The sequence below is a fragment of the Plecotus auritus genome, assembly GCF_963455305.1.
Source record: "Plecotus auritus genome assembly, chromosome: 11".
In the NCBI taxonomy this organism is placed as follows: domain Eukaryota; kingdom Metazoa; phylum Chordata; class Mammalia; order Chiroptera; family Vespertilionidae; genus Plecotus; species Plecotus auritus.
The window spans coordinates 15,647,450-15,674,873 of NC_137777.1; the positions used below are offsets into that span (position 1 = coordinate 15,647,450).

General features: G+C 36.6%; 1 protein-coding gene across 37 annotated transcripts in view; it reads left to right on the top strand.

Annotated features, from left to right (window-relative positions):
- The window catches only part of RIMS2 (regulating synaptic membrane exocytosis 2), a 366,091-nt gene that overhangs the window by 86,184 nt on the left and 252,483 nt on the right, over positions 1 to 27,424 (top strand). For 6 of the 37 annotated variants that reach the window (XM_080646610.1, XM_080646615.1, XM_080646617.1 and 3 more), the window contains exon 1: positions 16,596 to 17,059. The exons of 27 other annotated variants lie outside the window; for them this stretch is intronic. In XM_080646610.1, the coding sequence (XP_080502736.1) occupies positions 16,938 to 17,059 (122 nt within the window). In that variant the 5' untranslated portion in view covers positions 16,596 to 16,937. Of the gene's footprint in view, positions 1 to 16,595; positions 17,060 to 27,424 lie in introns of those variants that run through there. 4 more of the 37 variants (XM_080646611.1, XM_080646616.1, XM_080646608.1 and 1 more) reach the window with 2 other exon arrangements.

The window sequence follows — 27,424 nt, forward strand, 5'->3', positions numbered from 1 at the left end:
CAACCGTGACCTCCTGGTTCACAGGTCGATGCTCAACCACTGAGCCACACCAGCTGGGCCATGTTCTTTCTTTCTGAAGCTCGCATAAATCAAACCAATAGCTCCGCTTGTGTATAAGAAATACTTGTAGTCAGGGAAGAAGTTAGAGTTTAATATCAAATTTGGAAGTTACACCTAGAAAATGGAATTGGTTATAATTTATATAAACTTTTGGAAGATAGATTTTCTTTCAGAATAATTCAATTTCCTTACTATAAACAAAAAGAGCATTTGTTTTACTATTTTTAAATGCAGATTCTATAGTAGTTTATTAGGCATGTACCTATAAACCCTTTGAATTCTTTCCCCGGGAGCAGGGGGTCTACAAACTATGTTCCTGGAGCTCTATCTGGCTTGCGCCCTGTGTTTTTGTAAATAAAGTTTTATTGGAACACAGCCACAACTATTTATTTACTTATTGTCTGTGGCTACATAGACTCAGCTACAACTCCAGAGTTGAGTATTAGTTATAAGAGGCCATATAGCTCTCATAACCTAAAATACTTACTCTCTGACTCCTTACCGAAAAGTTTGCCACCTCCTGCCTTAGAGAGTAAGTAGTTATTTATTTTATTTATTATTATTTTAAAATAAGTTTTTATTGATTTTAGAAGGAGAGGAAGGGAGAGGGAGAGAGAGATAGAAACATCAATGATGAGAGAGAATCATTCCTTGGCTACCTCCTACATGCCCCACGCTGGCAATCGAGCCCGCAACCCGGGCATGTGCTCTGGCCTGGAATCTAACTAGCAGCCTGCTGGTGCATGGGACTATGCTCATTCAACTGAGCCACACTGGCTGGGCAGTAGTTATTTTAATGCTGTTGAAATTTCTTCTTTCTTTACTCAGTTTTTTTGTGTTACTATTTAAATCGTTTCAGTTAAGCCTGTTTACTTATTCCCCTCCCTCTTCCCCATCCCTCCTCCTCCTCCGCTCTGCCGCCTCCCCTCCTCTCTTCACATCTCTCCCTTCCTCCGTCTCTTTTTGTCTTCATTTCTCTCTCTCGTCCTTCTTACCAGAATGGGTCTTCTAGGAGTATTTAAGTTGAAAAGTGAAATGGAGCTACTGATAAGGAATATAACTCCATTTTAAAGTATTACTAATAATTTGTTTCTTCATACCATTCAAAAACCATTTTAGTGCCCTCAAAAAGAGAAGCTTTGGTTCAATTAAATTTAAATCTTTATGGACCTAGAAATATAATTGAGAAATAGAAAAGTACGTTATGTTTCCTAATTTTAAGGAGCTTTAGTTTAATGTTTAACTACCTGCTACAGTAGTTTTGACCTATTTCTGACCTTTTAGTTCTACAGGCGCTTTCCTCATAGATGGTTAGAATTAATTGAGTTAATAAATACCAACTTGACGCAAGACCTTAGCTTTGAGTTAATGAATATTTACTTAGTTCCTTTATTCATAAAAACGGCAAGTGTTTATTATCAACTTAAATGCAAAATATTGTTAGATATTTTCAAGTGTTTTTTTATTTCAAAATAATTTTGAAATAATTATTTTTTATGTGCAATTTGCTTTTACCCTTACAATGTCTACCATGAGTGCCTAGTGGTTTCTCAGCCTTTAAATTACATGCATAACCTGGCGATCTGATTAAAATATAGATTTGAATTTGGTAGGTCTGAGGGAGGACCCGACAGTCTGTATTTCTAACTAGCTTCTAAGGGATGTCAACACTGCTCGTGCAGACTAGGAGCAAGGCACAAAGGCATCTCGAAATATATTAGGGAGGGAAACACCCCTGGCCTTTCATAGCTTAGTGGCAGTTGACCTCTGTAGCACTACCCCTGAGAGGCATAACACAGTGACATTTTGTGATTCTTAGAGGCAACATAATTCCACATTTGAGTATACTGTCCTGCCACACTTATTTAGTGGGGGACAGAGGTGGAACCTGGTGGCAGGTTGAATACATTCATATAGCTGCAAGCATCTGGCTCCTTTATTATGATATATCGTAAATGCCCAAGTATTTACTTATTTAAATACTAGAGGCCTGTAGCACGAAATTTGTGCAAGTGGCTCAGCCCTCGCAGCCCCTCGCAGCCCCGGCTTTGTCCGGAAGGTCATCTGGAAGGTCGTTTGGCTGTTGGGTCTAATTAGCATATTAGCTCTTTATTAGATAGGATGCTTTAATTATTATAAACTACGTACCTACTTTCCATTTATTATAGTTACACATGCTTAGCCCTTGTTCCACTATATTTATTGAGTGAGCAATCTTTTCTTCCTACTGATTTGAGATGCTATTTTAATCATGTATATTGATTATTATATGTTAGGGTATATTTATAGATGTTCTGTATTGTTCTTTTGACCAATGTGTTCAAAGCTTATATCTAGTTTCAAAAATCCCATTACCGTTACTTAAGCAAACTCAACTTTTAGTTATTGAAAGCAAGAAATTTGGCAACATGAACTTTACTAATACATTTAATTTCATAGTTATTTAACTGCAATCTGCATTGTGGTATGTATTGGATTATGCAATGAGTACATTTTGAAGAAGTGCGAAGGCCCTGGTAAGTGGGAAGATTTGTTTTTAACAATAATACTTCTAGTTTTATAGCTTGGATATATTAGTGGTCAGAGTGAAAAGGAAAAGAGAAATAGTAATTATGATAGGAAGGGAGAATGAAATATCCTTTCCCCATAATACATTGATGGAAACTGCACTGTAAGTCAAATGACAAGGGGTCCTTTCAACTTTTGAAATGATTACTATGTGTAAACCTGTATTCATTATTTTTACCACCAGATGGCGAAGTTGCGCCCTAAAAGCAGAACTTCAATTCTGTGATTATATAATTGCAGAGGTGGTTATAGACCGATAAGTGAATTAAGTTGGTACTTGTGATTGTGAAAAACAGGACTTCTTGTGTAACATTGCTTTTCCTCTTGAAATATGATATATATTCTCAATTGTTTATCTCTAATTCCGAGATCTCCATGTACCAGACTTGTATTTACATCTGGAGGTGTACAGTCTTACCTTCCCCCCCCGCCCCCACAAATACTTCAAAATCAAAATATTCTGAGTTGAAGTACCTATTTATTCCCAAGTAGCTTCTTTGTCATTCCCTAGCCTTGCTGATTGCAACATCAGTTCTTAAATTAAGATACTTAGGTATTTATTTTCTAATCCTCTTCCTCTTGATTTTCATATTCAGTTAGTATTTTCTTAAGTTTTTGTTTAGTTCCATCTCTATTATATCTTGTGTATTCCACCCTTCCTTTCCAATGTGGATATTGTCACTGCCCTTTTATGCATTAACCATGTCTAGCTTTCTTTCCGGCTTCCTGCTTCCCAGTTTATTTGCTTTTCTTCATATTCTATGTCGTTTCCAGAATTATGATTTTAAGTATGCTGAAGTCATTTATTTTCTCATTTTTGAGGCCTTCCCGTCATTGATTGGCTGCCTCCTGCATGCCCCCCACTGGGGATCGAGCCCCCAACCCAGGCATGTGCCCTGACCGGGAATCAAACCATGACCTCCAGGTTCATAGGTCGATGTTCAACCACTGAGCCATGCCGGCTGGTCCTAAATTTTACTTTTCTTTCAAAGTCCAACTCAAGTATCCCTACTTACACGAAGCCTTCTTATTTTCCAGCAAGAATTACATTTTTGCTTATAAAGGAAACGTTTATGTGTGTAATTCCTTTATCAACTGGAGGGCATACTGTCCTTTACATCTTTGTTTCCGTACATGCCTAGTTTAGGTTCTAGAAATAGTAGGTATTCATTGAACATTTTTTTTCCTTTTTATTGAATTTATTGGGGTGACACTGGTTAACAAAATCTCACAAGTTTCAGGTGCACAAATACACAACACATCACCTGTACATTGTATTGTGTATTCATATCCCACGTCCAATCTCTTCCCATCACCATTTATCTTCCCTATACCTGCTGCCACCTTCCCCCACGCCCTTCTTTTCGGCAGACCCCACACTGTTGTCCGTGTCCATGAGTGCTCATTGAATATGAGTTGAAATAAATTGAATCACCGAACTGACAATTAGATAACCAGGTCTTTCCCTTATCTTTTACCTATTACAACTGTGCTGTGTTTACAACAATTGAATTTACTTGTAGTATCCAGTACAGTATTTTTCTCTGCCTCCTAGATTAAGAGAACTAAATTATTGGTTGTTACATATAAGATTTATCTCTAGAATTCTGCTGTTTTTTAGACATCTGCAGTGATGATGGGCATTTTAAGTGCTTTAACATTTTTCAAAAGAAATTCTTTTATGCCTGTTTGCTTTGACCCATCATACTTCAGTCTGACTTCAAAGAATTTGATTTAATACCTTGCTCTTTTCTATTTTCTACAATCTATTGGGTAGACTAACCTATACTGCAGTTTGTCAGGGCCAAATCCTGGCTTATAACCTGTTGTCCCAGCATAATTATTTAGTTTATTTTTAAAAATTTATTTAAAAAATTGCTTATTTTTTATTGAATTGATTGGGGTGACATTGGTTAATAAAATTATACAAGTTTCAGGTGTTCAATTCTATAGTACACCTGCCTATTGTATTGTGTGTTCACCCCCAGCATAATTATTACGAGCACACATTTGACTCTCTTGGAGGATTTCTATGTGATATCTACTGAAATTACTGCATAGTAATTCTTAGACTTATGAAAAGTTCTCTATGGAACTACATTGCAGAAAATATTACTTCCAGTTACTTAGCCTACAATATTTATTGAGTGTATACTTTATAATTGTAGTTTATATAGAGAAGTACAAGACAATAGAAGATGTTCTGTGTCATAAGAATTTATAATCTGATAAGTCCGGATTAATGATGTAATTATATAAACATAACTATTTGAAATTGGTGAAAACTAACATAGCAAAATATAACTTAGAAATATATGGAACCAAGTAGGGTAATTTGGGTTTTTTTTTTTTTTTAATAATATGTTTTTAGTTATTTCAGAGAGGTAGGGAGAGGGAGAGAGAGATAGAAACATCAGTGATGAGAGAGAATCATTGATTGGCTGCCTCCTTCACACCCCCTACTGGGGATTGAGCCTGCAACCCAGGCATGTGCCCTGACCAGGAGTTAGAGAGAACTATATTTTCTCTCAATTTCAACTCACCTTTATAGCATCAGCCTGTACCTTTGAAATAATTTCAGTGACCATGCCTCTATGTCTCTGTCTGGATTTGGTGACTTTTTACTTTTCATGCAGAGACATTTGATCATAGTTATTTTCCTTTGCCTCATAGAAGTTTCACCTTTTAGTCTGCTGTCCTCTCGGTTGGTCTTTCTTATTCAAAATCTAAGGGAGTTAATTCTTTTGGAGTGTGACTTTCATATATTGATCACGTGAAGTACAGTAAGTCCTCTCTTAATGTTGCCAGTAGGTTCTGCAACTTTAAGGGAAACAAAACATAATGAAACCAGTTTTACCATAGACTAGTTGATGTAAAAAAGAGTTAGGTTCCTACAGCATCTCCTCAGTGCTATAGTGAAACAATGCTGAGTGAAAGGAACGGAATGAAAGGAGGCTATTTGAAGACCTGCATTAGTTGCTTTTCAGTCATACTTCAAATATTATAACCCAATACCCATTCTCCTAATAGTGATATTTGACTGACTGAGACTCTATTTACTACTAGTTCTTGAAAGCATCTATAAATTATTTTTTTAATAAGCTTCTTTTGAGTGTCATATATTCCCTTATAAAACTATATATAGTTGTGCTTTGGTATTAATAATTATAATTTCATAGTAACATTAGAAGGAAAGTGAAGCTAGAAACACAGTAAGATGGGGTAATTTGTTAGCCAGTGGTGGTGGTTTTGCTAGCCAGCTGCATTCTTTTTTAAGCTTTTGCTGATAAAATCATTGGTTAACACTGAAATTACTATTTTTGAGACTCCCTAATTTATTCCAACACTAATGTGCATCTTGGATAACTCAAGTCATTCATACATTAAAAGTATAAAATGTAATTAATTATAACAAGTTATTAACTAATATTAGCATATATGTTCATATAATCCTTTCTCACTGATCTTACAGATTTATTGGTAGCAGAAGTATATGTGTGCGTCTGTACAGTGGACTCTGGGAGTATATTGCTTCTAGTCTGACTTTTATGGCAATATTAATGTTATAGACTGCCTTTTACGGTCTCTCACCCACCTCTCCCCTTACCGCTTGGCTCTCCCGTTATATACCAGGTGAAGCAGTTCTGATAGTGGTCAAGGATGTCATGGGCAAGGCTACAAAATGGGACTGTCATACTGAGGTGGACAAGGGTGAGGGTTGGCGAGTGTAAAAACTGTGTTTTAGATTTTTTAGTAAAGTGAATAAAGTGGTAACAAATGGAACTGATTTGAGGTAAATGCCTACTTGCATTTTGTTCACTGCATATTTTCATCTTTTATAGCTGATGGGGTAGGACAGGCCTGGGATGAAGCAGTTGGGAAGTGCCCTTTGGAAGCTCAAAGAGACCAGACACTAGATTTGTCTTGTTCAATACTGAAGCTTAACGAGCAAGAATAGTCTTTTTAAGGCTCATGTAAGGTTTAGCATATCTCACTAGAATTAAAAAACAGGGAGTCGGGATCAAAGCTTCAAATGCAGATAAAGTTACATTTTCTTATTTGACAACTTTAATTGTTCAAGGATTTAGGCATCTAAATTTATCAATCCATAATAACATGAATTAATGGTTCGTCATGGTGGAGCCTTAGAAGTCCTTTATACTCATTTGCACTGTAGCATCTGTGCTTATATTCTCTGCCTTTCTGCGTGTTACTATAGATAAGCACTCCCTGACCTAGCTTTGCATAGCACCCGCCTATTTTTATCTACTTAAGAATATAGCTTCTGCAATTCCCCGAAGTTGTGAAAGTATAGGATTGGGTGGGGGAATAGTTAAACATTTACAAATATAAATGATTATAGTTCGAAATTTCAAGCTAAATGTTATGGAAAGCTGAATAACTTGAATAATTTCTTCAGTTTTAAATTTCACTCTATACGGGGAGCCATGACTACTGCTTATTTGTTTTAAAATGAGAACACTACTTGCAAAAAAGTAAATTACTTACCTTTTATCACGTGTCAAATATAAGAGGAAGCAAATACAAAAGGCAGCTGAGATTAGAGCAGTGGTTCTCAAATGTTTTGGTCTTGGGACCAGTTTGCAATCTTAAAAATGATTGAGGACCACATAGAGATTTTGTTTATATGGATAATGTTTATGGATATTTACTACATTAGAAATAAAAACAGAAAAGAATTAAAACATATCTTAATTAATTTCAAAACAACAGTAAGCCCAGTGCATTTTAACTAATCCTATCGAGTGGATAGAATTCTATGTTGACCTGCAATGATTTTTACTCTTACCTCAAATGTGTGTGGAAACCTATGACTTGCTTCTAGCTAGTAGACGATGGGACAGTCACTTCTGTGATTGCATTACATTGTGTGAGTCTATGTCTTAGTCGGAAGCAGGAGAGGCTTCTGCTGGCTTTGAAGAAGTAAGCTACCATGTTGGAAAGGTCTGTGAGCGAACCATATTGCAGGAAACTGTTGGGGAGTTTCTAGGAGCCGAGAACATTCCTGGCTGACAGCCAGCAGGTAAACGGGACCTAAGTGTCAGAGCCAGAAGGAACTGAATTCTGCCAACAATCACTTGAGCTTGGAAAAAAATGTGGCCTGGCCAACACCTTGGTTATATCCTTTAAACCATGCTTGGACTACAGAAGCTGTAAGATAAAAAGTGATATTTGTTGTTTTTTTTTAAGCCATCAAGATTGTGGTGACTTGTTTTGCAGGAAGAGGAAACTAATAGAACATATTTCGAAAAGGAAAGGAAAACTTAGTGAGAAAACTGGCATTATTTTACTTTCTTTTGCACATCCTTTTAATGTATGATCTAGTGGAAGACAGCTGGATTCTTTTACCTCCTGTATTCAGTTTCTTGGGATAGCATGCATGATGTAACTTCTGGAAAACTCCGCTGTATACCCATGAGAGAATGAGAGTTCAAAAGGCAAGTAGCATTTTAGTGTTATTATGAATATAGGTTTGACCTTGCAGATTCTAGTGACCTCTCTGAGGTCACTAGACTGCATTTTTTTAGAATTGCCAGATTAGAAATTTTTAGTAGTCTCTTATTCCATCACCAATAGAGTATTTAGTTGTATATGGGCAGGATTATATAAGACAGACTAATCTATACGGAACTCTCAGCTTCCTTGCTTTTTTTTTTCACTTGATTTCTGGGTATGCCCTTGAGTTTGTCCATGTGGTTTATTTCCTCTGCTCGTCATGGTGAGCAAAGGATCTTTACTAACTTTGGTTTCTAGGAGAAATAGGTGGCAAAATGTTGAACAGGTAGTGGATTGGGACAAGGTTTTTGTTGAAATGATCCTGGCATCTTTTGACGGTAGCATTTGCCTACAAAGGTGCTGTAGCCATTGAGAGATTTGATTTAAAACTCAAGAGGGGTTTTTTAAATGTTTTTTTTAAAATTTGTATGACATTTATAGAAATTGTCTCATTTTATTTTTAGTGATATATACTCATTTTTATGTGTGTCTATATGTATGCATCTCTTGGTAATGGTAGTAGTGGGTCTTTCTCTTGTTTTTATTTTAATTTTGTGTGATCTCTTTTATCACTAGAAATCCTGAAGAATGACTTAGTTTCAGATATCTCAAGATAGCTCAATATATAACGATTTTTGTTAGGAACATTAATACAGAGTCATGCAGATTTCTTTAGTAATCCAAGGCTTCTCTAATTAAAAAAAAAAGCAGCAAAAATAAATGGTGTAGAGCAGTGGTCGGCAAACTGCAGCTCGCGAGCCACATGCAGCCTGTGAGCTGCGGTTTGCTGCTCTGTTGACTGATGAGTTTGCTGACCACTGGTGTAGAGAATAAACATTGTTGCTACCTATAATGAAGTATTTTTATTTCTGTGAGATATACCCACATGTTTTATCCCACACAGTTGGAAGTTGTAAGGTGTGATTTGGAGCATTTTGTCTGGAAAGATCTTTCAAGGTTGGTTTGAAGGTTATTGGTGGAACAGTTCTCACTGTGCTTACCTAATTACACAGTGCTTGAACTGGAAAATTAAACTTAAGGGTACCCTCCCCCTCTCTACTGATGCAATCCCCTGCCACTTTTTTCTTTTCAGTTCTTTTTTTTTTTTTTTTATTATAATTCCACCCGAGCAGTTTTTTTTGTTTGTCTGTTTCTTAGGTACTAGTTTTCAACTTATTTTTCCTCAATAGTATTTTCAAATTCTTCTTGAAATTTCTATTTATCCAATCTCTTTAAAGTTCCTCGGAGTCTCCTTTTTCTGTGCATGAAAACTGATTTGTGTTGATAGAGCAAGATTGACAAATTTTATTTATATCTCAGAAAAAGTTTATATTTTTCGTACAACTAAGACGGCAAGGCTATGGAATATATGGACTCAAAACTGTTGTGATGTAAAATAACTTCTGTGATATATATCTGAAATTCATTTATCTAAATTATTTGACATGATTAAAAGTTTTGAGGCATGATTAAAATCCTTGTCTGGAAAGTAGTAAGAAACCTGTTTTTTTCTGGTTGACTTTGCTTAATAAGAATCAGAGTCATATGAGTAGGGAGGATTATAAAAGTTTGATCTTTCTCATTTTAGTATTTCCCCTAAATATATTTTGATCCAGTGTTTATTCTCTCAACATATATGGGATTTGGAAATTATGTTTATTTCCGAAGTCTACATTGACCTTCTCATTTGTATTTTCACAGCATACTTTCTCTTTTACATTCTGGGACACTTATAAACTGTAAAGTTAGTTTGCATTTTAAATGAGAGCATCCATAAGGAGTTGCTGAATGTCAAAGACGTGGTAGTATTATGTAAGGAGTACTGGCCTGAGAGGAAGGAGATGTGCATGCTCATTCTAACTCCATCACCAACCACCTGCACCAAAAAATGCATCTTACTTCCTTTCTGCAAAATGAAGGAGCTACTATTCTATTCTAAATGTGCTAGGATACCATTGTTTAACATGGAGCCTAGGGGGGTGTCCCACTGACAGCCTTAGTGCTGCCATGGAGGCTGGAGAAGCTCCTGCTACCACCTGTGCTCGCCAGCCATGAGCCCGGCTTCTGGGCTTCCGGCTGAGCAGCGCTCCCCCTGTGGGAGTGCTCTGACCACCAGGGGGCAGCTCCTGCATTGAGCGTCTGCCCCCTGGTGGTCAGTGCGCGTCATAGCCACTGGTTGTTCCCGGTCATTTGGCCTGTTAGGGTCAACTTGCATATTACCCTTTTATTATATAGGAAGGATTCTGTTGTGTAGAGAATGGTTTGTGGGGGTAAGAATTGAACCTGAGAGAACTTAGGAGTCTATTGACGTAATCTAGGAGAGAGTTGTTGGTAGTTCGAGCTAGAATTGTAGTAACAAGATGGAAATGTTGGTGGATTTATGCTTCATTTAGAAGGTGGAGTTAATAGAAATAACTTCTGTTAGATTGGATATGTGTGGTCGGGCATTAAAGAAAGAAATATCTTCTAGATGAATCATGATGTTCTAACCACTGAACAACACCAGCCAGTGCTCTGTGTCCATTTTTAAAGGGCAGGCATATCTCACTACATATTTTAAGTTGATAGGACTGAATCAGAATACATGTAAATTTGTGTGACTTCATTTGCATAAGGTCTCCTGCTTTGGCTGAACCAAGACTAAAAAGGGGAGAAGGCTGATGAAGGAAAGTTAGAAGATATCTGCTCCCAGTCCTTTTTCGTGGGTCCTATAGAATGAGTGATTTCAGGCTAAAAGAGCCTGAGATCAATTGGAAAGCTAACGCAGTAGTCAAAGAAAGACATTGGTTGGCTTGGATTAAAGTGATCACAATAAGATGGAGATAAAGGAGCACTAAAAAAGTACATGTTGAATCAACAAAACACAATGATTGATTTGCCACAGGGGTGGGAGGTGGTGTTATGGAGGTCAAGAGAGAAGTCAAAAATGACTCTCAGATTTCTCTCTTAAGTAACCAAGCATATAGTCTTAAAACCTGCTGAGACAGAGAATGCTAAAGGAGGAGCACATTGAGGGAGAAGGAAGGGGAAGATGATGAGTTGTAGAATTTAAGTAGCATGCAAGATAGCTAAAAAGACAGATGAGTATGCAATTGAGTGTGTCACTCTGGAGTTCAGAAGAGAGTTCTCAGCTGAAGATATAAATTCAAGAAGCATCAGCATATTAGTAATAATTTTAACCAAGAGAGTAGATGAGATCACACACAGAAAGTTCAAAATGGGGAAGGGAGGAAGATGTGTGTGGCGGGGGGGGGGGGCGGGGGGGGCAGTGCATTGTAAGAGAAAAGAGGAGCAGCCACAGAAGTAGGAGGGAAATCAGGAGAGTTTGGTAACCTAGAAGCCAATAAAAGACAGTGTTTAGGAAAAATGACCAATTCAGCGTTACATATTCTGTCATCTGGAATTTGAATAATTACTGCTTCCCTGCATCCACATATAGTGAGATAATATTTTGCTGTGTTTTTAGTGTCTTCATTTTCCCGCTTTTTCATGTGTAATGACTAGAAGGAAATTGCTTGAAAGAAAGAAATTGCAGATGGGAACTCTTGGTGGCCAGTATTATTGCATAGTATTTTATTGTTCCCGTATTTTGCTAAACACGTTTACAGTGGTGCCAACGATTATTATTTCCAATTTTCTTAAGATAACAATGTGCAGTCAGTACTTCTTTACTGAAGAAACTAGGGACACTTGGAAGTTATTAGGTAGTGGAGGTGCCTTGTGAAGACATTTTGCAAGCTTAGGTGTGAGTGCTTGGCGTCCCAAGGCTATAACTATCCCTTATACGGTGGTTCTTGGTGAATGAAGCTATTAGAGATGGAGTTGGATCTTACTCATATTCATATAGCTCCCTGACATTGTAGTGTTGCTTTCAGTGACTCTCTTGATAGTTATCAAGGGAACATATGCTCAGAACTCACAGTCATGAGACTGGAGAGACTTAACAAATTGTGTTTTCAGAGATTTTGGTTCTCTTTCCTCTAAACCATGGATATTTGTCAGATAGTCACTCTGGACATTTTGCTTCTTGAGCTTAAATCTAGGCTTGGCACTCAATAACCTAACTCTTGCATCCAATGGGAAAGATCTGTCTGCTGCTGCCGGTTTGTAGGTATAGGAACTGCTTTGAGACAGCATGGAGGGACCTGGAGAGTATGATGCTAAGCGAAATAAGCCAGTCAGAGAAAGATAAGTATCACCTGATCTCACTCATATGTGGAATCTAATGAACAAAATAAACTGATAAACAGAAGCGATACAGAGACATGGAAGCACGGAACAGACTGATGAATCTCAGAGGGAAGGGGGGCAGGAAGATATTAACCAAAGAACTTATATGCATATATGCATAACTCTTGGACACAGACAATAGTGCGTTGAAGGCCTGGAGAGGGAGAGGGGAGGCGGGGGGGGGGGGAGGGGGATAAGGGGATATCTGTAATACTTTGAACAATAAAGATAAATTAAAAAAAAAGAGTTGCTCTGGCACTGGGCTGTTGAAGCAACCCTGTAATACCTGTCATAATAATGCAGCTCACACCCCAACTCCCGTAGGGTTAGCCCTCACATTTCTGGTCTAGAAAGAGGAGTCAGATGATAACGATGGCGGTGTGGCTTCATACATTTGTGGAGCTTTCTCTGTTCCTTTCTGAACTAGATGGTAGGAACTGGGAGGTACCTGTTCTGTAGCAATGGTCAAAACTAGATACAGAGTTCCAGCCCCAGGAAACACTACAGGATTTTTTGTACATCAGAAAACATCCGAGCTTCAACATGCTTTTAAAACCAATGCCGTATGGTCTCACTAATATGTGCAATCTAATGAACAAAATAAACTGACCAACAGAATGGAACCAGAAGCATGGACACATGGAACAGAGTGTCCACGGGGAGGGGGTGGGGGTGACCGGGTAAAGAAGGTGAAGGGATTAGCTAGAGAACATATATGCATACCCCATGGACACGGACAATAGTGTGGTGAAGGCCAAGAGAGGGAGAGGGAGAGGCAGAGGTGGGTGGGGGTGGGCAAAGGGGGAGGAGAGGAGGACACCTGCAATAATGTCAACATTAAACATTTTAAATAAAAATTGTGAAAAAAACAACATGTTATGAAAACTGCTGTAGGTATTTTGAACTAAACTTTTCTGATTTTTATTTGAAATCTTTAGATTTATAGTGGGCTTATTTGGGTCTGGGCTAGTCTTTCTTCTGAACCTGGATGTACTGTGCGGCCCACACTGAGCTGAAGTGGCTATATACCATTGCTGATGGATATAGGTATCTTTATTGAATGCCCTTTCCTAACCCATTTTGGAAATTTTGTCACCTGCCTTTTATTTCTTTGCTTATTTGTTATCCCTGAGATGAATGGGTCTGTGGTTTTGGCTTAGGGAAATATTATAATGCCAGACTTTCATTTGCAAAATATGTAATAATTCAACTGGACCATAATTCTTCTAAGCCCAAGATTTTTAAAAAATATATTTTTATTGATTTCAGAGAGGAAGGGAGAGGGAGAGAGAGAGAGAAACATCAAGAGAATCATTGATTGGCTGCCTCCTGCACACCCCCTACTGGGAATCGAGCCGGCAACCCGGGCATGTGCCCTTGACCGAAATCGAACCTGGGACCTTTCAGTCCACAGGCTGACGCTCTATCCACTGAGCCAAACTGGCTAGGGCTAAACCCAAGTTTTTAATGAGTCAGATGCTACAGATAGTGGAACAAGAATAATGCAATGGAAGAGTGGTGCAGTTATTTCAATTATGTAGGAAACACTACGGATCTATATTTTAATAAGATGAAAAATTTCTTTAGCATTTTAGGGGTTTTGTTATATGTAGATTATATGTATTATATAATCATGTGGTTTCATTAATTGATCAGCTATGTTTAGATGTTTACATGTATGGAGCATTATAATAGAAAAGATTTGTTACTCTTAAAAATTCAAAATAAAGCCAGACATCTTTAAAACTGTAAAATTTAAGTTTTCTCATGAAAGTGACGTTTGAGCCCCTAGGGATGAAGAGGAGCAGGTGAAAGCTGAAGAAAGCGCTTGGGGGATGTTGAGGGTAGGAAGAGGAAGCTGACCATAGTGCCTGTTGTGCAGTGAGACCTGGAGAAAGGCAGTAGCTACATTGTTTGCTCTTCCAAAGGAGCTATTTTAATGCTCATTCCAGTGATGTTTCCCTTGCTTAGACCATTTTGGAAACTATTCCTGACCTTGCCTTCAGATCCCATTTTGAAACACAAAAGAAATTTTCTCTTTAAAAACAAAGAATGTTTTGCTGTGTAATCAACCTCTTATTTAATAGACTTGCTTCAAAAGGGCTTTTGATTATTTATAGAAATTGAACCTACCCATTGTGGGGGGGGGCGACACACACACATATATTTGTTTTATCACAGATAGTATGAGCTTTGAAATTAGGAATTTAAAAAATGTATTTATTTCAATTTATAGAAATTGATCTTTCAGAAATTTTGAAATGTTTGCTCTAACCGAAATATCCTTGATTGATCATTGGCAAGTGGTTTTTCAGTTCATCTATAGAGACTGGTCTGTTCACAAATAGATGTGTGTATTTATGTGTGTATGTATGTGCCCGTGTGTATGTGTATAGAAGAGAGAAAGATAGGAAGGAGCATTTGAAATGGAGTCCACAGTTGAAGGCCTTCATTCAAATCTTTTACAAGCTGTGTGATCTTCAGTCCCCTACAGCTTCAATATGATTTTATTTATATGTGAAATCTAACGAACAACATAAACAAACAAAATAGAAACAGACTCATAGATACAGCAAACAAACCAACAGCTGTCAGAGGAGAGGGAGGTTGGGGGCTGGGTGAAAAAGGTGAAGGGATTAAGCAAAAAGAAACCACAAAAAAAACTTGTAGACACAGACAACAGTATGGTGATTAACAGAGGGAAGGAGAGGGGAGGAGGAGGTAGGAGAGGGTAAAAGGGAAATGAGTGGTGTTGGAAGGAGATGACTTTGGGTGGTGAACACTCAATACTATATGCAGATGATGTATTATAGAATTGTACACATAAAACCTATATAATTTTATTAACCAATAAATTCAATAAAAATTAAAAACAAATTTAAAAAAATTACAGCAACATTACCACCCACTCATGTTTTCTGGATATTAAAAAATAGATTTAGAAGTACTTTGTAAACAAAAAAAATACTTTATGTGTGTATATATATTTTACAAAGATTAGTGTGTACCTATAAAAGTTATTGCTTAAAAAATAAGCAAAATAGCAACACTTTTAATTGAGGACAAACCCATAATTGGACATCTTAGTTTATAAAAAAATTAGTTGTTTAAAATTTTATGTTATAGAATATTTATTTTTGTGTCATTTAAAAATGTGTATTATTACTTGCTTATTTTGTATTGTTCTTTTTTGACATGTTTACTCATGTCAAAAAAGAATTCACCAATTTAAAAAAAACAACTCCTTAGTGTATTTGCATGCCTATTTATTGATAGTGGTATGTGTACGGAAGGGAAGAGAGGGAGTTAGGGCTAAAAGTTGAGGTAAAAGAGAAGGGGTTAAAAGAGATTCATCGGTTAAATAAATGTAATGGTTCAGGAGCAATTAAAGATCAAGAAACATTCATCTGTATAAGTGTGTTGATTTTTAAGATTTGGATTACACACTTCTAGAACATTTTTTTTTTTTTTTTAGTAGAAAGATGGATGCACCTGGATATAGAATAACCCAAGATTTTATCTAAACCAGAACTACTGGTTGAGAAGGGAGGGTAATCTGGGGTCTTCTTAGACTATTGGAGCCTCCAGCAAACATCCTTTTCTGAAGAAAGCTATGGCCATCATTCCTGAAATAAACGAATAATGGCGATGAAGTCTCACTGGCGTTAGTTGTGTTTTTTGAATTGTGGGAATGTTGATATTCATGTGTGCTGCTTAAGTGATTTTCAGTTGATAGGGTTTTACATGAATAATCATGTAGTCACTATGTATAGCCTTTAAAAAGGGACATTATTGACTTTTCTTAGAAAAAACACATAAATGGAGACATCTTAAAATTAAATAAGAAATTAAGATGATTTCCACATGTTTCTTTAGAAGAAGTATGGCATTGTAAATGCAGGCAGTAAAAGCTCTATGGCCGATCATCTTTTTTATTGCTTCATGATATCAAAGGAGATACCACTTATTTTCAGAACGCTCTGGCCCTATGCAGCAGCTTGAACACTGAAGAGATCCATATACTCTGTTGCCGGAGTTATTTCTTTTTCAGGGAAGGAGAGAAGGGTCGGAGAATGCATAATTTCTCTTCCTTTTACCTGGTGGTAGCATTGAGACGATACCTTGTCCCCATTTTTATTACTTAGACTTTATTGCTGGCAGCCAGATGTGCTGAAACTCCTGACGACAGCATCTATTCATTGCGTGATTTTAATAGGCTTAGAGAAATATGAGTAGAGTACATGAAAGCAGCTCAGCTTCACACTTCAGCTGGGGAAGCCCAAAAAGCTCACTGCTATTTAGAATTCTTGCTACAGTCAGGAGAAAGCCGAAAGCTGCTCGGGTACTGAATCTTCTACGACTGAATTAGAAGAATAATGACTGTACAATTAACTACCAACCTCTGCTCATTTAAGCACAGTTTTTACAGAGCTCAGGAGAAATATGGAACTTGATTGGCATGTTTTTATTTGACAGTGTGTGCAAATAGATGACTTTAAAGACAGGTGGTAAGGAAAAATAAGAGAAGAGAGAGAGAGAGAGAGAAAAAAAAAAGAAAGAAAATGCAATTTGAGACATTGCGCCAGGTCTGCAATTCTGTTTTATCTCATTTTCATGGGGTTTTTTCATCCCCACCAAATATTTTGCAAAATGAGCTTTTTGGACAAACGCTGAATAATACAAGGTAAGTAAAGCTAAACTATATTTTCTTTTAGTATTGGTATTTTCAGAATACTAATCTTATATGTCAGTAAAAATTGTTCTGTGTTAAAATGTTAGCATCATAAGGGTGTTGTCTTTTTATCTGAAATATACAATTTTATGTAGTGTTCTAGTGTTCTTAATTGATTTTAGGAAGGAAAACAAGCTTACTTCAAAGCACAGAGCATCTTAAATTTAACTAGGTTGACCTCTGAAACATGCAGGCTGTTTCATGATTTCATTTTCTAAGAAATAAAAGGATTAACTTAAAATGCCTGACATCTTTCTCTTTGTGATCATGGCAGTTATTATATTGCATATATGGGGATGGGGCTATATAATCATGCGTGATTTGCTGGACAATGTGAATTAGCAGTTATGCATGCTCTTTGTAAAACATGCGGAAGATGTTTCCTAGGTCTGAGATATTTCTCTATGCAGGGATCAATAATCACTTTTAAACAGGCTTTATCATGGAACTACTAATAATGCTTTGTATTAGATTGGCTAGTTTGGAAAGATGCTTTGTTATAAATTCTATTGCTTTTCAACCTGATCTTTTTTTTGTGTGTGTGTGTGTGGTGAAGGTTGATAAATTCTGAACATATGTTTTGGATGGTTTCTCTAGCTTATGGTTAAAGAGATAGCCTATTAAAGAATGCTTCTAAAATGCAGTTTTGTCATCTAGTTTTCCCCTCCTTTAAGTTGCTTGTCTTTTGAGAATTTCTAATGTTATTGCCTCGTATAGAAATAAACCCCCATTTTAACTAAATACGTGTGGGGAAAGACTGAGAAAGAAATGATAATGCATTGAAACCTTCTGGAAATCGAGGGAAAACTAACAGTGCACAGAATATTGAATGGTTTTGCAGATCTCTTCCTTTTAGGGTCTTTGGACAATGTGAGGCAGCCTATTTTACAGATGAAAAAATACCTATTAGCAGTGTATGTTTTGATTTTACAAATGTAAAGAAGGCTTTATAAATTTCTAGGCATTTAAAATATTTACCGATGATAAATATACCTATGACCTTTCCATTGAATATGGAGCAGCATGTCTCCTTTTATTAAAATTTCACATCTTTCCCCAGTACAGTTCTGTTCAGATAACTAATTCTATTTTTTTAATATTTTGTTTTCAGACTACTGTAAAATATATAACAGCATGTGAAATGCTATGATAGGTTATCTATAGTTTCAGATAGAAAGATAGGGGGTTTTCTTAGCAATATAATATTTAAGTGTATGATTTATGATAAAAATAATTTGTATTGATTTAAATATGGCTTTCTTAAGAATTCCTTGACCCAAAGCTACTAGAGTTTTAGGATATGTACTCATCCCTTATAAATATTCTCCATATTTGATTTCTCTTTTTTTTAATGCCAAGAATTTATGTGTTTAAAAATATTAGGGCTGGGTATATATTCATTTTAGGAATTGTGCATAGTATGGAATTAATTTTAAAGTAAATGTTACTAGGTTTAAAATATGAGAATATCTGTTTTTCGAGGGACTATGTGCACCCCTATTAATTCACATTTGCTTTGGCCACAAGTTTCTTGTAGCACAGTTGTCATGCTTATAATTGCAATGCTGTCATTATTAACACTCTGGAATTTTATGCTGCGGTCATTAAATGTTAAATTGTGGAGTTTCTAAGGGTTCTGTAAGACCAGTCTTATTTAACTTTTTTTTAACCTAAATTATCTGAAACAATTAATCAATAAAGAATTTATTCTGTTTTAGGGAAAAAACCCCACTTCCTATGTTCTTCACTTCTTGGTCTTCTAAAAACATATGACTTTTCTTTCACATGTAGATCTATTGATCTTCATAACGAATCAAGTACTTGATTTACTTACAACGTAAGTCAAAACCAATTTAAAAATAGCTATTATTTTAGAAGTGTGAAGAGTAAAAATAAATTTATAAGAATGTACAGTTAATAAAGCCTCCTTCCACATATTTTAATGTTTTGGTTACTTCGTGTTCAGGTCAGACACAATGGTCTTTTAAAATTATTATTCTGCTTAGATGAAAAAAAAAAACAACACAAAAAAACCCAAATACCTAAGCATCAACATTTCAAGTTAGCATAGAATCAGGAAGTAAGATTTAGACTTAAAAAAAACACCATCCTTGAAGAAAAAAAATGGAAGAATAATGACTTAGTATGTCATCAGAAGATGCTATTTTACAACTTAACAATTTTTCTAAGTAATGAGACTTTGAACTTCATGGACTGGACATTATGCTTTTGAGATCTGAAGCATCAATTATATAAGTGTCACCTCTGGAAAGAACAGTTTGGTTATTACTACATGAATAGTTCTCATTTCTTTGGACTAGTTGAAATGGAATATTCAGTATTTGTATTGTGACATTAATTCCATCTTTAGACTGATAGAAAATAATATCAGGGATATGGACAATTAGGTTATATTTTCTTCTGAATTGCTTTCTAGGAGAAATTACTAGAATAGTATTATGTATCAGTTGTAGACAACGTATTATCAAAAGAGGACCCTTTCACGTAGTTTTCTTGAGACTTTTTCTAGGTACCCAATCTTATCCCTAAATCTGCAACCCAACCTTCATCAGGTTGCCAGATGACAGGGAGATTTAATTCTATGACATATTAGCAATAAAAGATTAAGATGAAAATCTCCCAAAATAATTTCTCCAAAAACATTTCCAGATTCAACTTGCAAAGGAGCAAAGATTTTAAAGATCTCAATAATATTTTATGTATCATAAATCACTAAACTGGAGATTAATATAGATTGTTAAAGCATTTTACTACCTAATGTATAATTGAAATTTACTTGTGAGTGAAAATCATTAGAATATTTTAGGCTAACTTTTTGTTGGAAACCATTTAGTACAACCCCTATGTTTCAGACTGAAAGTTTTAAACTTATCCTCTTATCATTGTGGATCATGAGTACCATTTTAGGGCATAAAAGAGGTGGCAGGATATCCTGTGTTCTTTTACAGTTAAAATGAAACAACTGAAGGTCCAGCAAGAAAAAAACCACACACAGTGTCTGTGTCCTGTGGCAATCCACTTGATAGGTTTTGATGAAATGCCACTTTAATTTAAACTCTTGTTATCAAGTTTTCTTACTGTAAACTCATTTCCTCCAAAATAAATTAATCCGGACACAAAGATAATTGCTTTTATTGCCAGTAGAAAAGTCCTCAAGTATTAAATTCATTATGAAATCTAAGTTTTGCAATATTATCTTTGGAAGGAAACATAAATATTGGGATGCTAGAGGTGTATTTTTAATACAGTTCACTGCGTTGAGTAATCAATTGCTTTGAACATTACTCAAAAGATGATGACTATCTTTTGTGATAAAATTTCTGGAAAAATGTACTTAATACCTCCCAAGTTTCCCCATTTACTGGTTTTTAGTAATCTTTCTTGTACCGTGAAGAAATACGTATTTTCTTCCAGATGTAATTATTTCTTTGTCGCCAAATGTGTGAGAGTGAATTTGCTGTGCTGGTTGGCCACGCAGGGGCATAATAGAACTTGATTTACTCGGACCAGATATTAAAGACAGTCTTTCTCTCCCTTCGTATGTATGTGCAGACTTTCATATTAAATGTAAGAGTAAAAAAACTTAGTAGACCAAAGAATATTTGGATTTGTAGTAGGTATTTTTAATTGTAAGTAAGTTAACCTTAAGTTCAGGTTTGTCTGAACTAGTCCTAGTTTATGCCTGCTATCTTCCACTCTTTATTATTAGTAACACTTTTGTCTCTCTCAAAAGTGTATTGGACAATAAATTATGTTCTCATTATAAAAAGACATGGAAAGCTTGAAATCACCTCGTGTAAATGGATTCTTTTCCACTGAAACATTTTCACAGTTCTAAAACATTAATATTACTTAAAAATAGAAATATAAAACAGTGTTATTGAATTTGTAAAATAAATGTTTAATAATTTAGCTTGGTAGTGTTTTTTGTCAGGAATACTTAATCATTTACACAGCGTTTACTATCGCTTTTGTAAAATTATGAAGCCATCAGTATGTGTTCAGGATTTTTGGCTCAGACACCTGTTATTTATCATGGCACATTATTGGCTACTTTGACATTGAAATAAGAGCATGCTTACTTTTCATAGCTCTGAGAATGCTATACTCACCGTGTGTATTATTTGGAGTTGGTAGGAGTGCAACACAATCAATATATCATGATTGGAACATATTTCATAAACAATCTGTATTCTGAAGTATAGAGCCACCCAGTAGTCTGATACATATGCACAGATGCACACAACATGCATGTATTATGCACATATATAAACCTTGTTAAATGTATAATAATTATAAATATAAAAATTATATACTATCGACATAAAAGGTTATCTTAAAAGTATATATTTCCAATTAAAATGACTTAATTCATAGGTATGTATATAATTACTATTTTTACTCAAATCTTTATTATGGACCTTAGCTATATACACAATTATTAATCTAGATACTTAATCTGATACTGACAAATAATCTTTAAGTATTTTCCTTATTTAAAGAACTTTTTATAAAGCTATTGCTTTTGTTGATTACTGACAGGTAAATGTTAACTGTACTTTTTTATTATAAACTTTTATATGATCATAAAAGATCTTGGAAAACTCAAGGAAGATAATTACTGGTAAACTTCTTTCTGTTTAATTCTGGCACTATTAACTGAATAGTAAAATGAATTGATTTCATAGATGCTGAATAGTAACTGAATAGTAAAAGGAATTGATTTCATATCCATTTACGAATTACAAAGATTCATATACACAGCAAAAGAATCCCTAGGACTGATTCATGATTTGAGTTTGGCTTCTGAATTTGAGACATTTTAAGTATATCAGAAATGTGTGTGAACACTCGCTTTGGACAAAATGGAAAAAGCCATTGAACTTTAAAATTGTAGCATCTTCAAATTTAAAGGCTCTTTTCCTGCCTAGTGCTTATTATTATTATTTAATATATTCTCATTGATTTCAGAAAGGAAGAGAAAAGGAGAGAAACATCAGTGATGACAGAGTCATTGATCGGCTGCCTCCTGTATGCCCCACACTGGGGATCAAACCTGCAACCCGGGCATGTGCCCTACCCTGGAATTGAACCGTGACCTCCTGGTTCATAGGTCGATGCTCAGCCACTGAGCCATGCCAGCTGGGCTTGCCTAGTGTTTTTCAATCTCTGCTTTTGGTTTGTTTTTATCAGAGAATACTTTCTTCAAAAACTGACTCAATATGTAAAGCAGGTAAAAGTAGAACAGCTCTGGTTTAGAAATTGGGACATGGGGCCCACTTTGGACTCTAAGAAACACAATTTTTAGCTGATTGCTTAAATCAAATTCAGGAGTTCTTACTTAAACTCCTTTAAATTTTCCATCTCCTGTGTGACCTTTGAAATGTCAGAGACAGAGGTGATGGAAAATGACAAGGAGAGCTGCCATGTTCCATCAAGGATTGACTTATGCCTGATTCTTCTGCAAATATTGTGGTAGCTTTCCCTTGTCTAGTGTCGGGACTCGTGTTCATGTCTTGCGTTGGCTACTTACTGGCTGTGTGATGTGGTAAAGTCGCTATACCATGAGCTTCTTGAGTTGGGGATTATATATTCATTAACCTCTGAGTTTCCACACTTAGCCCTCAGGCTTCTTCCCAGTCAATGCCAGCTTCCCTCAGCCTCTAAACCCAAATATTGTGGGGTTTTTTCCTACTATAAATGCACTCTGTCTGTTCTAGAACTTTATATAATTGAAATCATAAAGAATATACTCTTTCATAAAAGACTTAGCATAATTTTAAACATCCATCCATGTCATTGCATGTATGAATAGCTTTTTCATTTGTATTTATTCCTGAGTAGTATTCCATGTACAGATATACCACACTCTCACTTTTTGTGTGTATGGTGTGAAGATAGAGGTTCAAGATTTAGATTTTTCTCAATTTTCAGTGTTCCATGACTATTTAGTGAATAGAATTAAAAGACGTTCTGCACCCTATTGGATTGTTTTGTCACCTTTATAGACAAATAATGGTATAAGTGTGGTTCGCTTTCTGGGGTATCTATTCTGTTAAGAAGATTCATTACTTTATAAAACACTTAATATGAGTGCATCACATAATGGTTTTCTATTACCACAAGTGTAGGGGGTTAAAACAATACCCATTTATTATCTTGCGTTTCTGTAGATCAGAAATTCAGGTGGGGGTCATCTGAGCTCTCTGCTTAGGGTCTCCAAGGCTGAATCAAGATGCCAGCTAGCCTAGGCTCTTATCTGGAAGACCATGGCAAGAGCCCACTTCCAGATTCGTTAAGATTGTTGGCAAAACCCAGTACTTTGGGTTGTGGACTGAGGACCCTGTTCCCTGGTGACTCTCAACTTCTAGAGGCCTCTTGCATTTTTTAGCTCATAATTCTGTTCATTTTATTAACTTGTTTTTAAAAATATATTTTTACTGACTTCAGAGAGAAAGGGAGAGGGGGAGAGAAATAGAGACATCAAAGATGAGAAAGAATCATTGATCGGCTGCCTTCTGCACGCCCCCTACTGGAGGCCAAGCCTGCAACCGGGGCATGTGCCCTTGACCGGAATTGAACCCCGGGACCTTTCAGTCCACAGGCTGACGCTCTATCCACTGAACCAAACCAGCTAGGGATCATTTTATTTTATTTTTTTATAGTAATTCCTTTTAAAATTGAGATGTACTGACATATAGTTGTAGGACTACAACATAATGATTTGATACATGTATACATTGCAAAATGATTACCAAAATGAGTTTAGTTAACTTTCATTACTACAGTTATTATTTTTTTTATTTTGTGATGATAACTTGGAAGATTTACTCTCGCAGCAACTTTCGAATATATAATACAATATTGTTAACTGTAGTCACACGCTGGACATTACATCCCAGGACTTATTTATCTTCTAACTGGAGGTTGTAGCTTTTGAACACCTCTACCTTTACCAGTTTCACCCCCACCCCCACCTCCCTCTGTCACCCATCTATTTCTTCTCATATTTATGAATTTGTGTAGTAGTCTTTCTCTGTCTGACTTACTTAACTTTCAGCATAATGCCTTCAAGGTATATCCATGGTGTTGCAAATGGCAGAATTTTTTCTTGTTTATGGTTGAATAATATTCAAATATTTGAATATATATATATGTATATATACATGCTTTATAATCATCTTTCTAATAATAAATCCTATTTCCTTAATCCATTATCCATCCACAGTCACTTAGCTTGCTTCCACATCTTGGCTATTGTAAATAAACTATAGTGAACATGGGGGGTATAGAGATCTTTTAGAGCTAGTGTTTTTGTTTTCTTTAGAAGTGGAATTGCTGGTTCATATGTTAGTCCCATTTTTAATTTTTTTTCTTAAAAAAATTTTTTTTTATTGATTTCAGAGAGGAAGGGAGAGGGAGAGAGAGATAGAAACATCAATTATGAGAGAGATTTATTGAATGGCTGCTTCCTGCATGCCCTCCCACCGGGGATCAAGCCTGCAACCCTGGTGCCCTGACTGGGAATCGAACCATGACCTCCTGGTTCATAGGTCAACGCTCAACCACTGAGTCAGCCCATCTGGGCCTATTTTTAATTTTTTGAGGAACCTCCATAATGCTTCCCATAGTGGTCCAACCAATTTACATTCGCACCAGCAGTGCACAAGGGTTTCCTTTTATCCACATGTTTGCCAACCCTTGTTATCTCTTGTCTCTTTGATAATAACTATTCTAACTAACAGGTGTGAGATGATATCTCATGGTAGTTTTGATTTTCACGTTCCTAATGATTAAATGATGTTGAAAATCTTTTTTGTATGCCTATATGCCATTTAGTATCTTCTTTGAAAAAATGTCTATTCAGATCCTCTGCCCATTTTTTAGTTGGCTTGTTTTTTTGTTATTGAGTTATATGACCTCTTTATATATTTTGGATATTAATCCATGATCAGATATATTATTTTGCAGATATTTTTCTCTCCAAAGGGTGCCTCTTTATTTTGTTGATGATCTCCATTGATGTACAGAAGCTTTTTAGTTTGATGTTCCACTTGTTTATATTTGCTTTTGTTGCCTTTACCTTTGCTGTCATATTAAAAATCATTGCCAAGACTGATGTCAAGGAGCTTACTGCATGTGTTTTCTTTAGTAGTTTTATGGTTTCAGGTCTTAGGTTAAAGTCTTTAATCCATTTTGAGTTGATTTTTGGGTGTGGTGCAATATAGTGGTTCAGTTTCATTCTTTTGCATGTGATTGCCTAGTTTTCCCAACACCATGTTGTGAGGAGTCTGTCCTCTCCCCCTTATATATTCTTGGCTCCTTTGTTACAAATTAGTTGTTATAAATGAACTAGAGGCCCGGTGCATGAAATTTGTGCACGGGGGGGTATGTCCCTCAGCCCAGCCTGCACCCTCTCCAACCTGGGACCCCTCGAGGGATGTCCGACTGCCCATTTAGGATCGGGCCTAAACGGGCAGTCGGACATCCCTCCCACAATCCAGGACTGCTGGCTCCCAACTGCTCCCCTGCCTGCCTTCCTGATTGCCCCTAACTGCTTCTGCCTGCCAGCCTGATCACCCCCTAACCACTCCCCTGCCAGCCTGATTGATGCCTAACTGCTCCCCTGCCAGCCTCTTTGCCCCTAACTGCCCTCCCCTGCAGGCCTGGTCACCCCTAACTGCCCTCCCCTGCAGGCCTGGTCCCCTCTAACTGCCCTCCCCTGCAGGCCTGGTCACCCCCAACTGCTCTCCCCTGCAGGCCTGGGTCCCCCCCAACTGCCCTCCCCTACAGGCCTGGTCACCCCTAACTGCTCTACCCTGCAGGCCTGGGTCCCCCCCCCCCCCCCCCAACTGCCCTTCCCTGCAGGCCCGGTCGCCTCCAACTTTCCTCCTCTGCCAGCCTGGTCACCCCTAACTGCCCTCCCTGCAGGCTTGATCACCCACAACTGCCCTCCCTTGCAGGCCTGGTCCCTCCCAACTGCCCTCCCTTGCAGGCCATCTTGTGGCGGCCATCTTGTGTCCACATGGGGGCAGCCATCTTTGATCACATGGGGGCAGCCATCTTGTGTGTTGGAGTGATGGTCAGTTTGCATATTACTCTTTTATTAGCTAGGGTAGTGTTTTTTTCTGGGCTCTCTATTCTATTCCATTGATCTATCTGTGTGTTTTATGCCAAAACCTTACTGTTCTGATTACTATAACTTTGTAATGTAGTTTGAAATCATGAAGTGTGATGCTTCCTGCATTGTTCTTCTTTCTCTCAAGATTGCTTTAGCTTTTTTGGGATCTTCTGTGGTTCCATATAAATTTTAGCGTTGTTGTCCTAGTTCTATGAAAAATGCCATTTGAATTTTTATAAGGATTGTATTGTATTGGGTAGTAGAGACATTTTAGTAATATTATTTCTTCTAATCCATGAGTATGAGCATGGAATATTTTTCCACTTAGTTGTATCTTCAAATTTTTTCATCAATATTTTATAGTTTTCAGTGTACAGGTATTTTATCTTCTTGATCAAATATATTCCGAAGTATTTTATTCATTTGATGCCATTGTAAATGAGATTGTTTTCTTAATTTCACTTTCTGATAGTTTATTATCTATAATAATTAAAGTGTAATATACTAACTAGACCGGATAGCCGAACGACCTTCCAGACATCCTTCTGGATGAAGCCGGGGCTGTGAGGGCCAAGGCAAGCCACCACGGCTGCAAGGGCTGAGTCCCTTGCATGAATTTCATGCATCAGACCTCTAGTTAGTATATAGAAATACAACTGATATTTTTATATTGATTTTTTATCCTTAAACTTTACTGAATTTGTTTATTCTAACAGATTTTTTGGTGGAGTATTTAGAATTTTCTATATATAAAATCATGCCATTTTAAAAACGAGATAGTTTCCCTCCTTTTTGATTTGGCTGGCATTCATTCATTCATTCATTCATTCATTCATTTATTGCCTAATTACTCTGACTGGGTCCTTCAGTATTATGTTGAATGAAAGTAGTAGGAATGGGCATTCTCTTTTAGTTTTTGATCATAGAGGAAAAGTTTTCATTTTTTCACTGTTGAGCGTGATGTTAGCTGTGGCTTGTCACATAGGGCTTTTATTAGGTTGAGGTATCTTCTCTCAACCCTCACTTTACTAAGAGTTTTAAAATCATGACTGGGAGTTGTACTTTGTCAAATGCTGCATCTACTGAGTTGATCATAGAATTTTTATTCTTTATTAATCTGGTGTATCACTTGGATTGGTTTGCAGATGTTGAACCATCTTTGCATCCCTGGAATA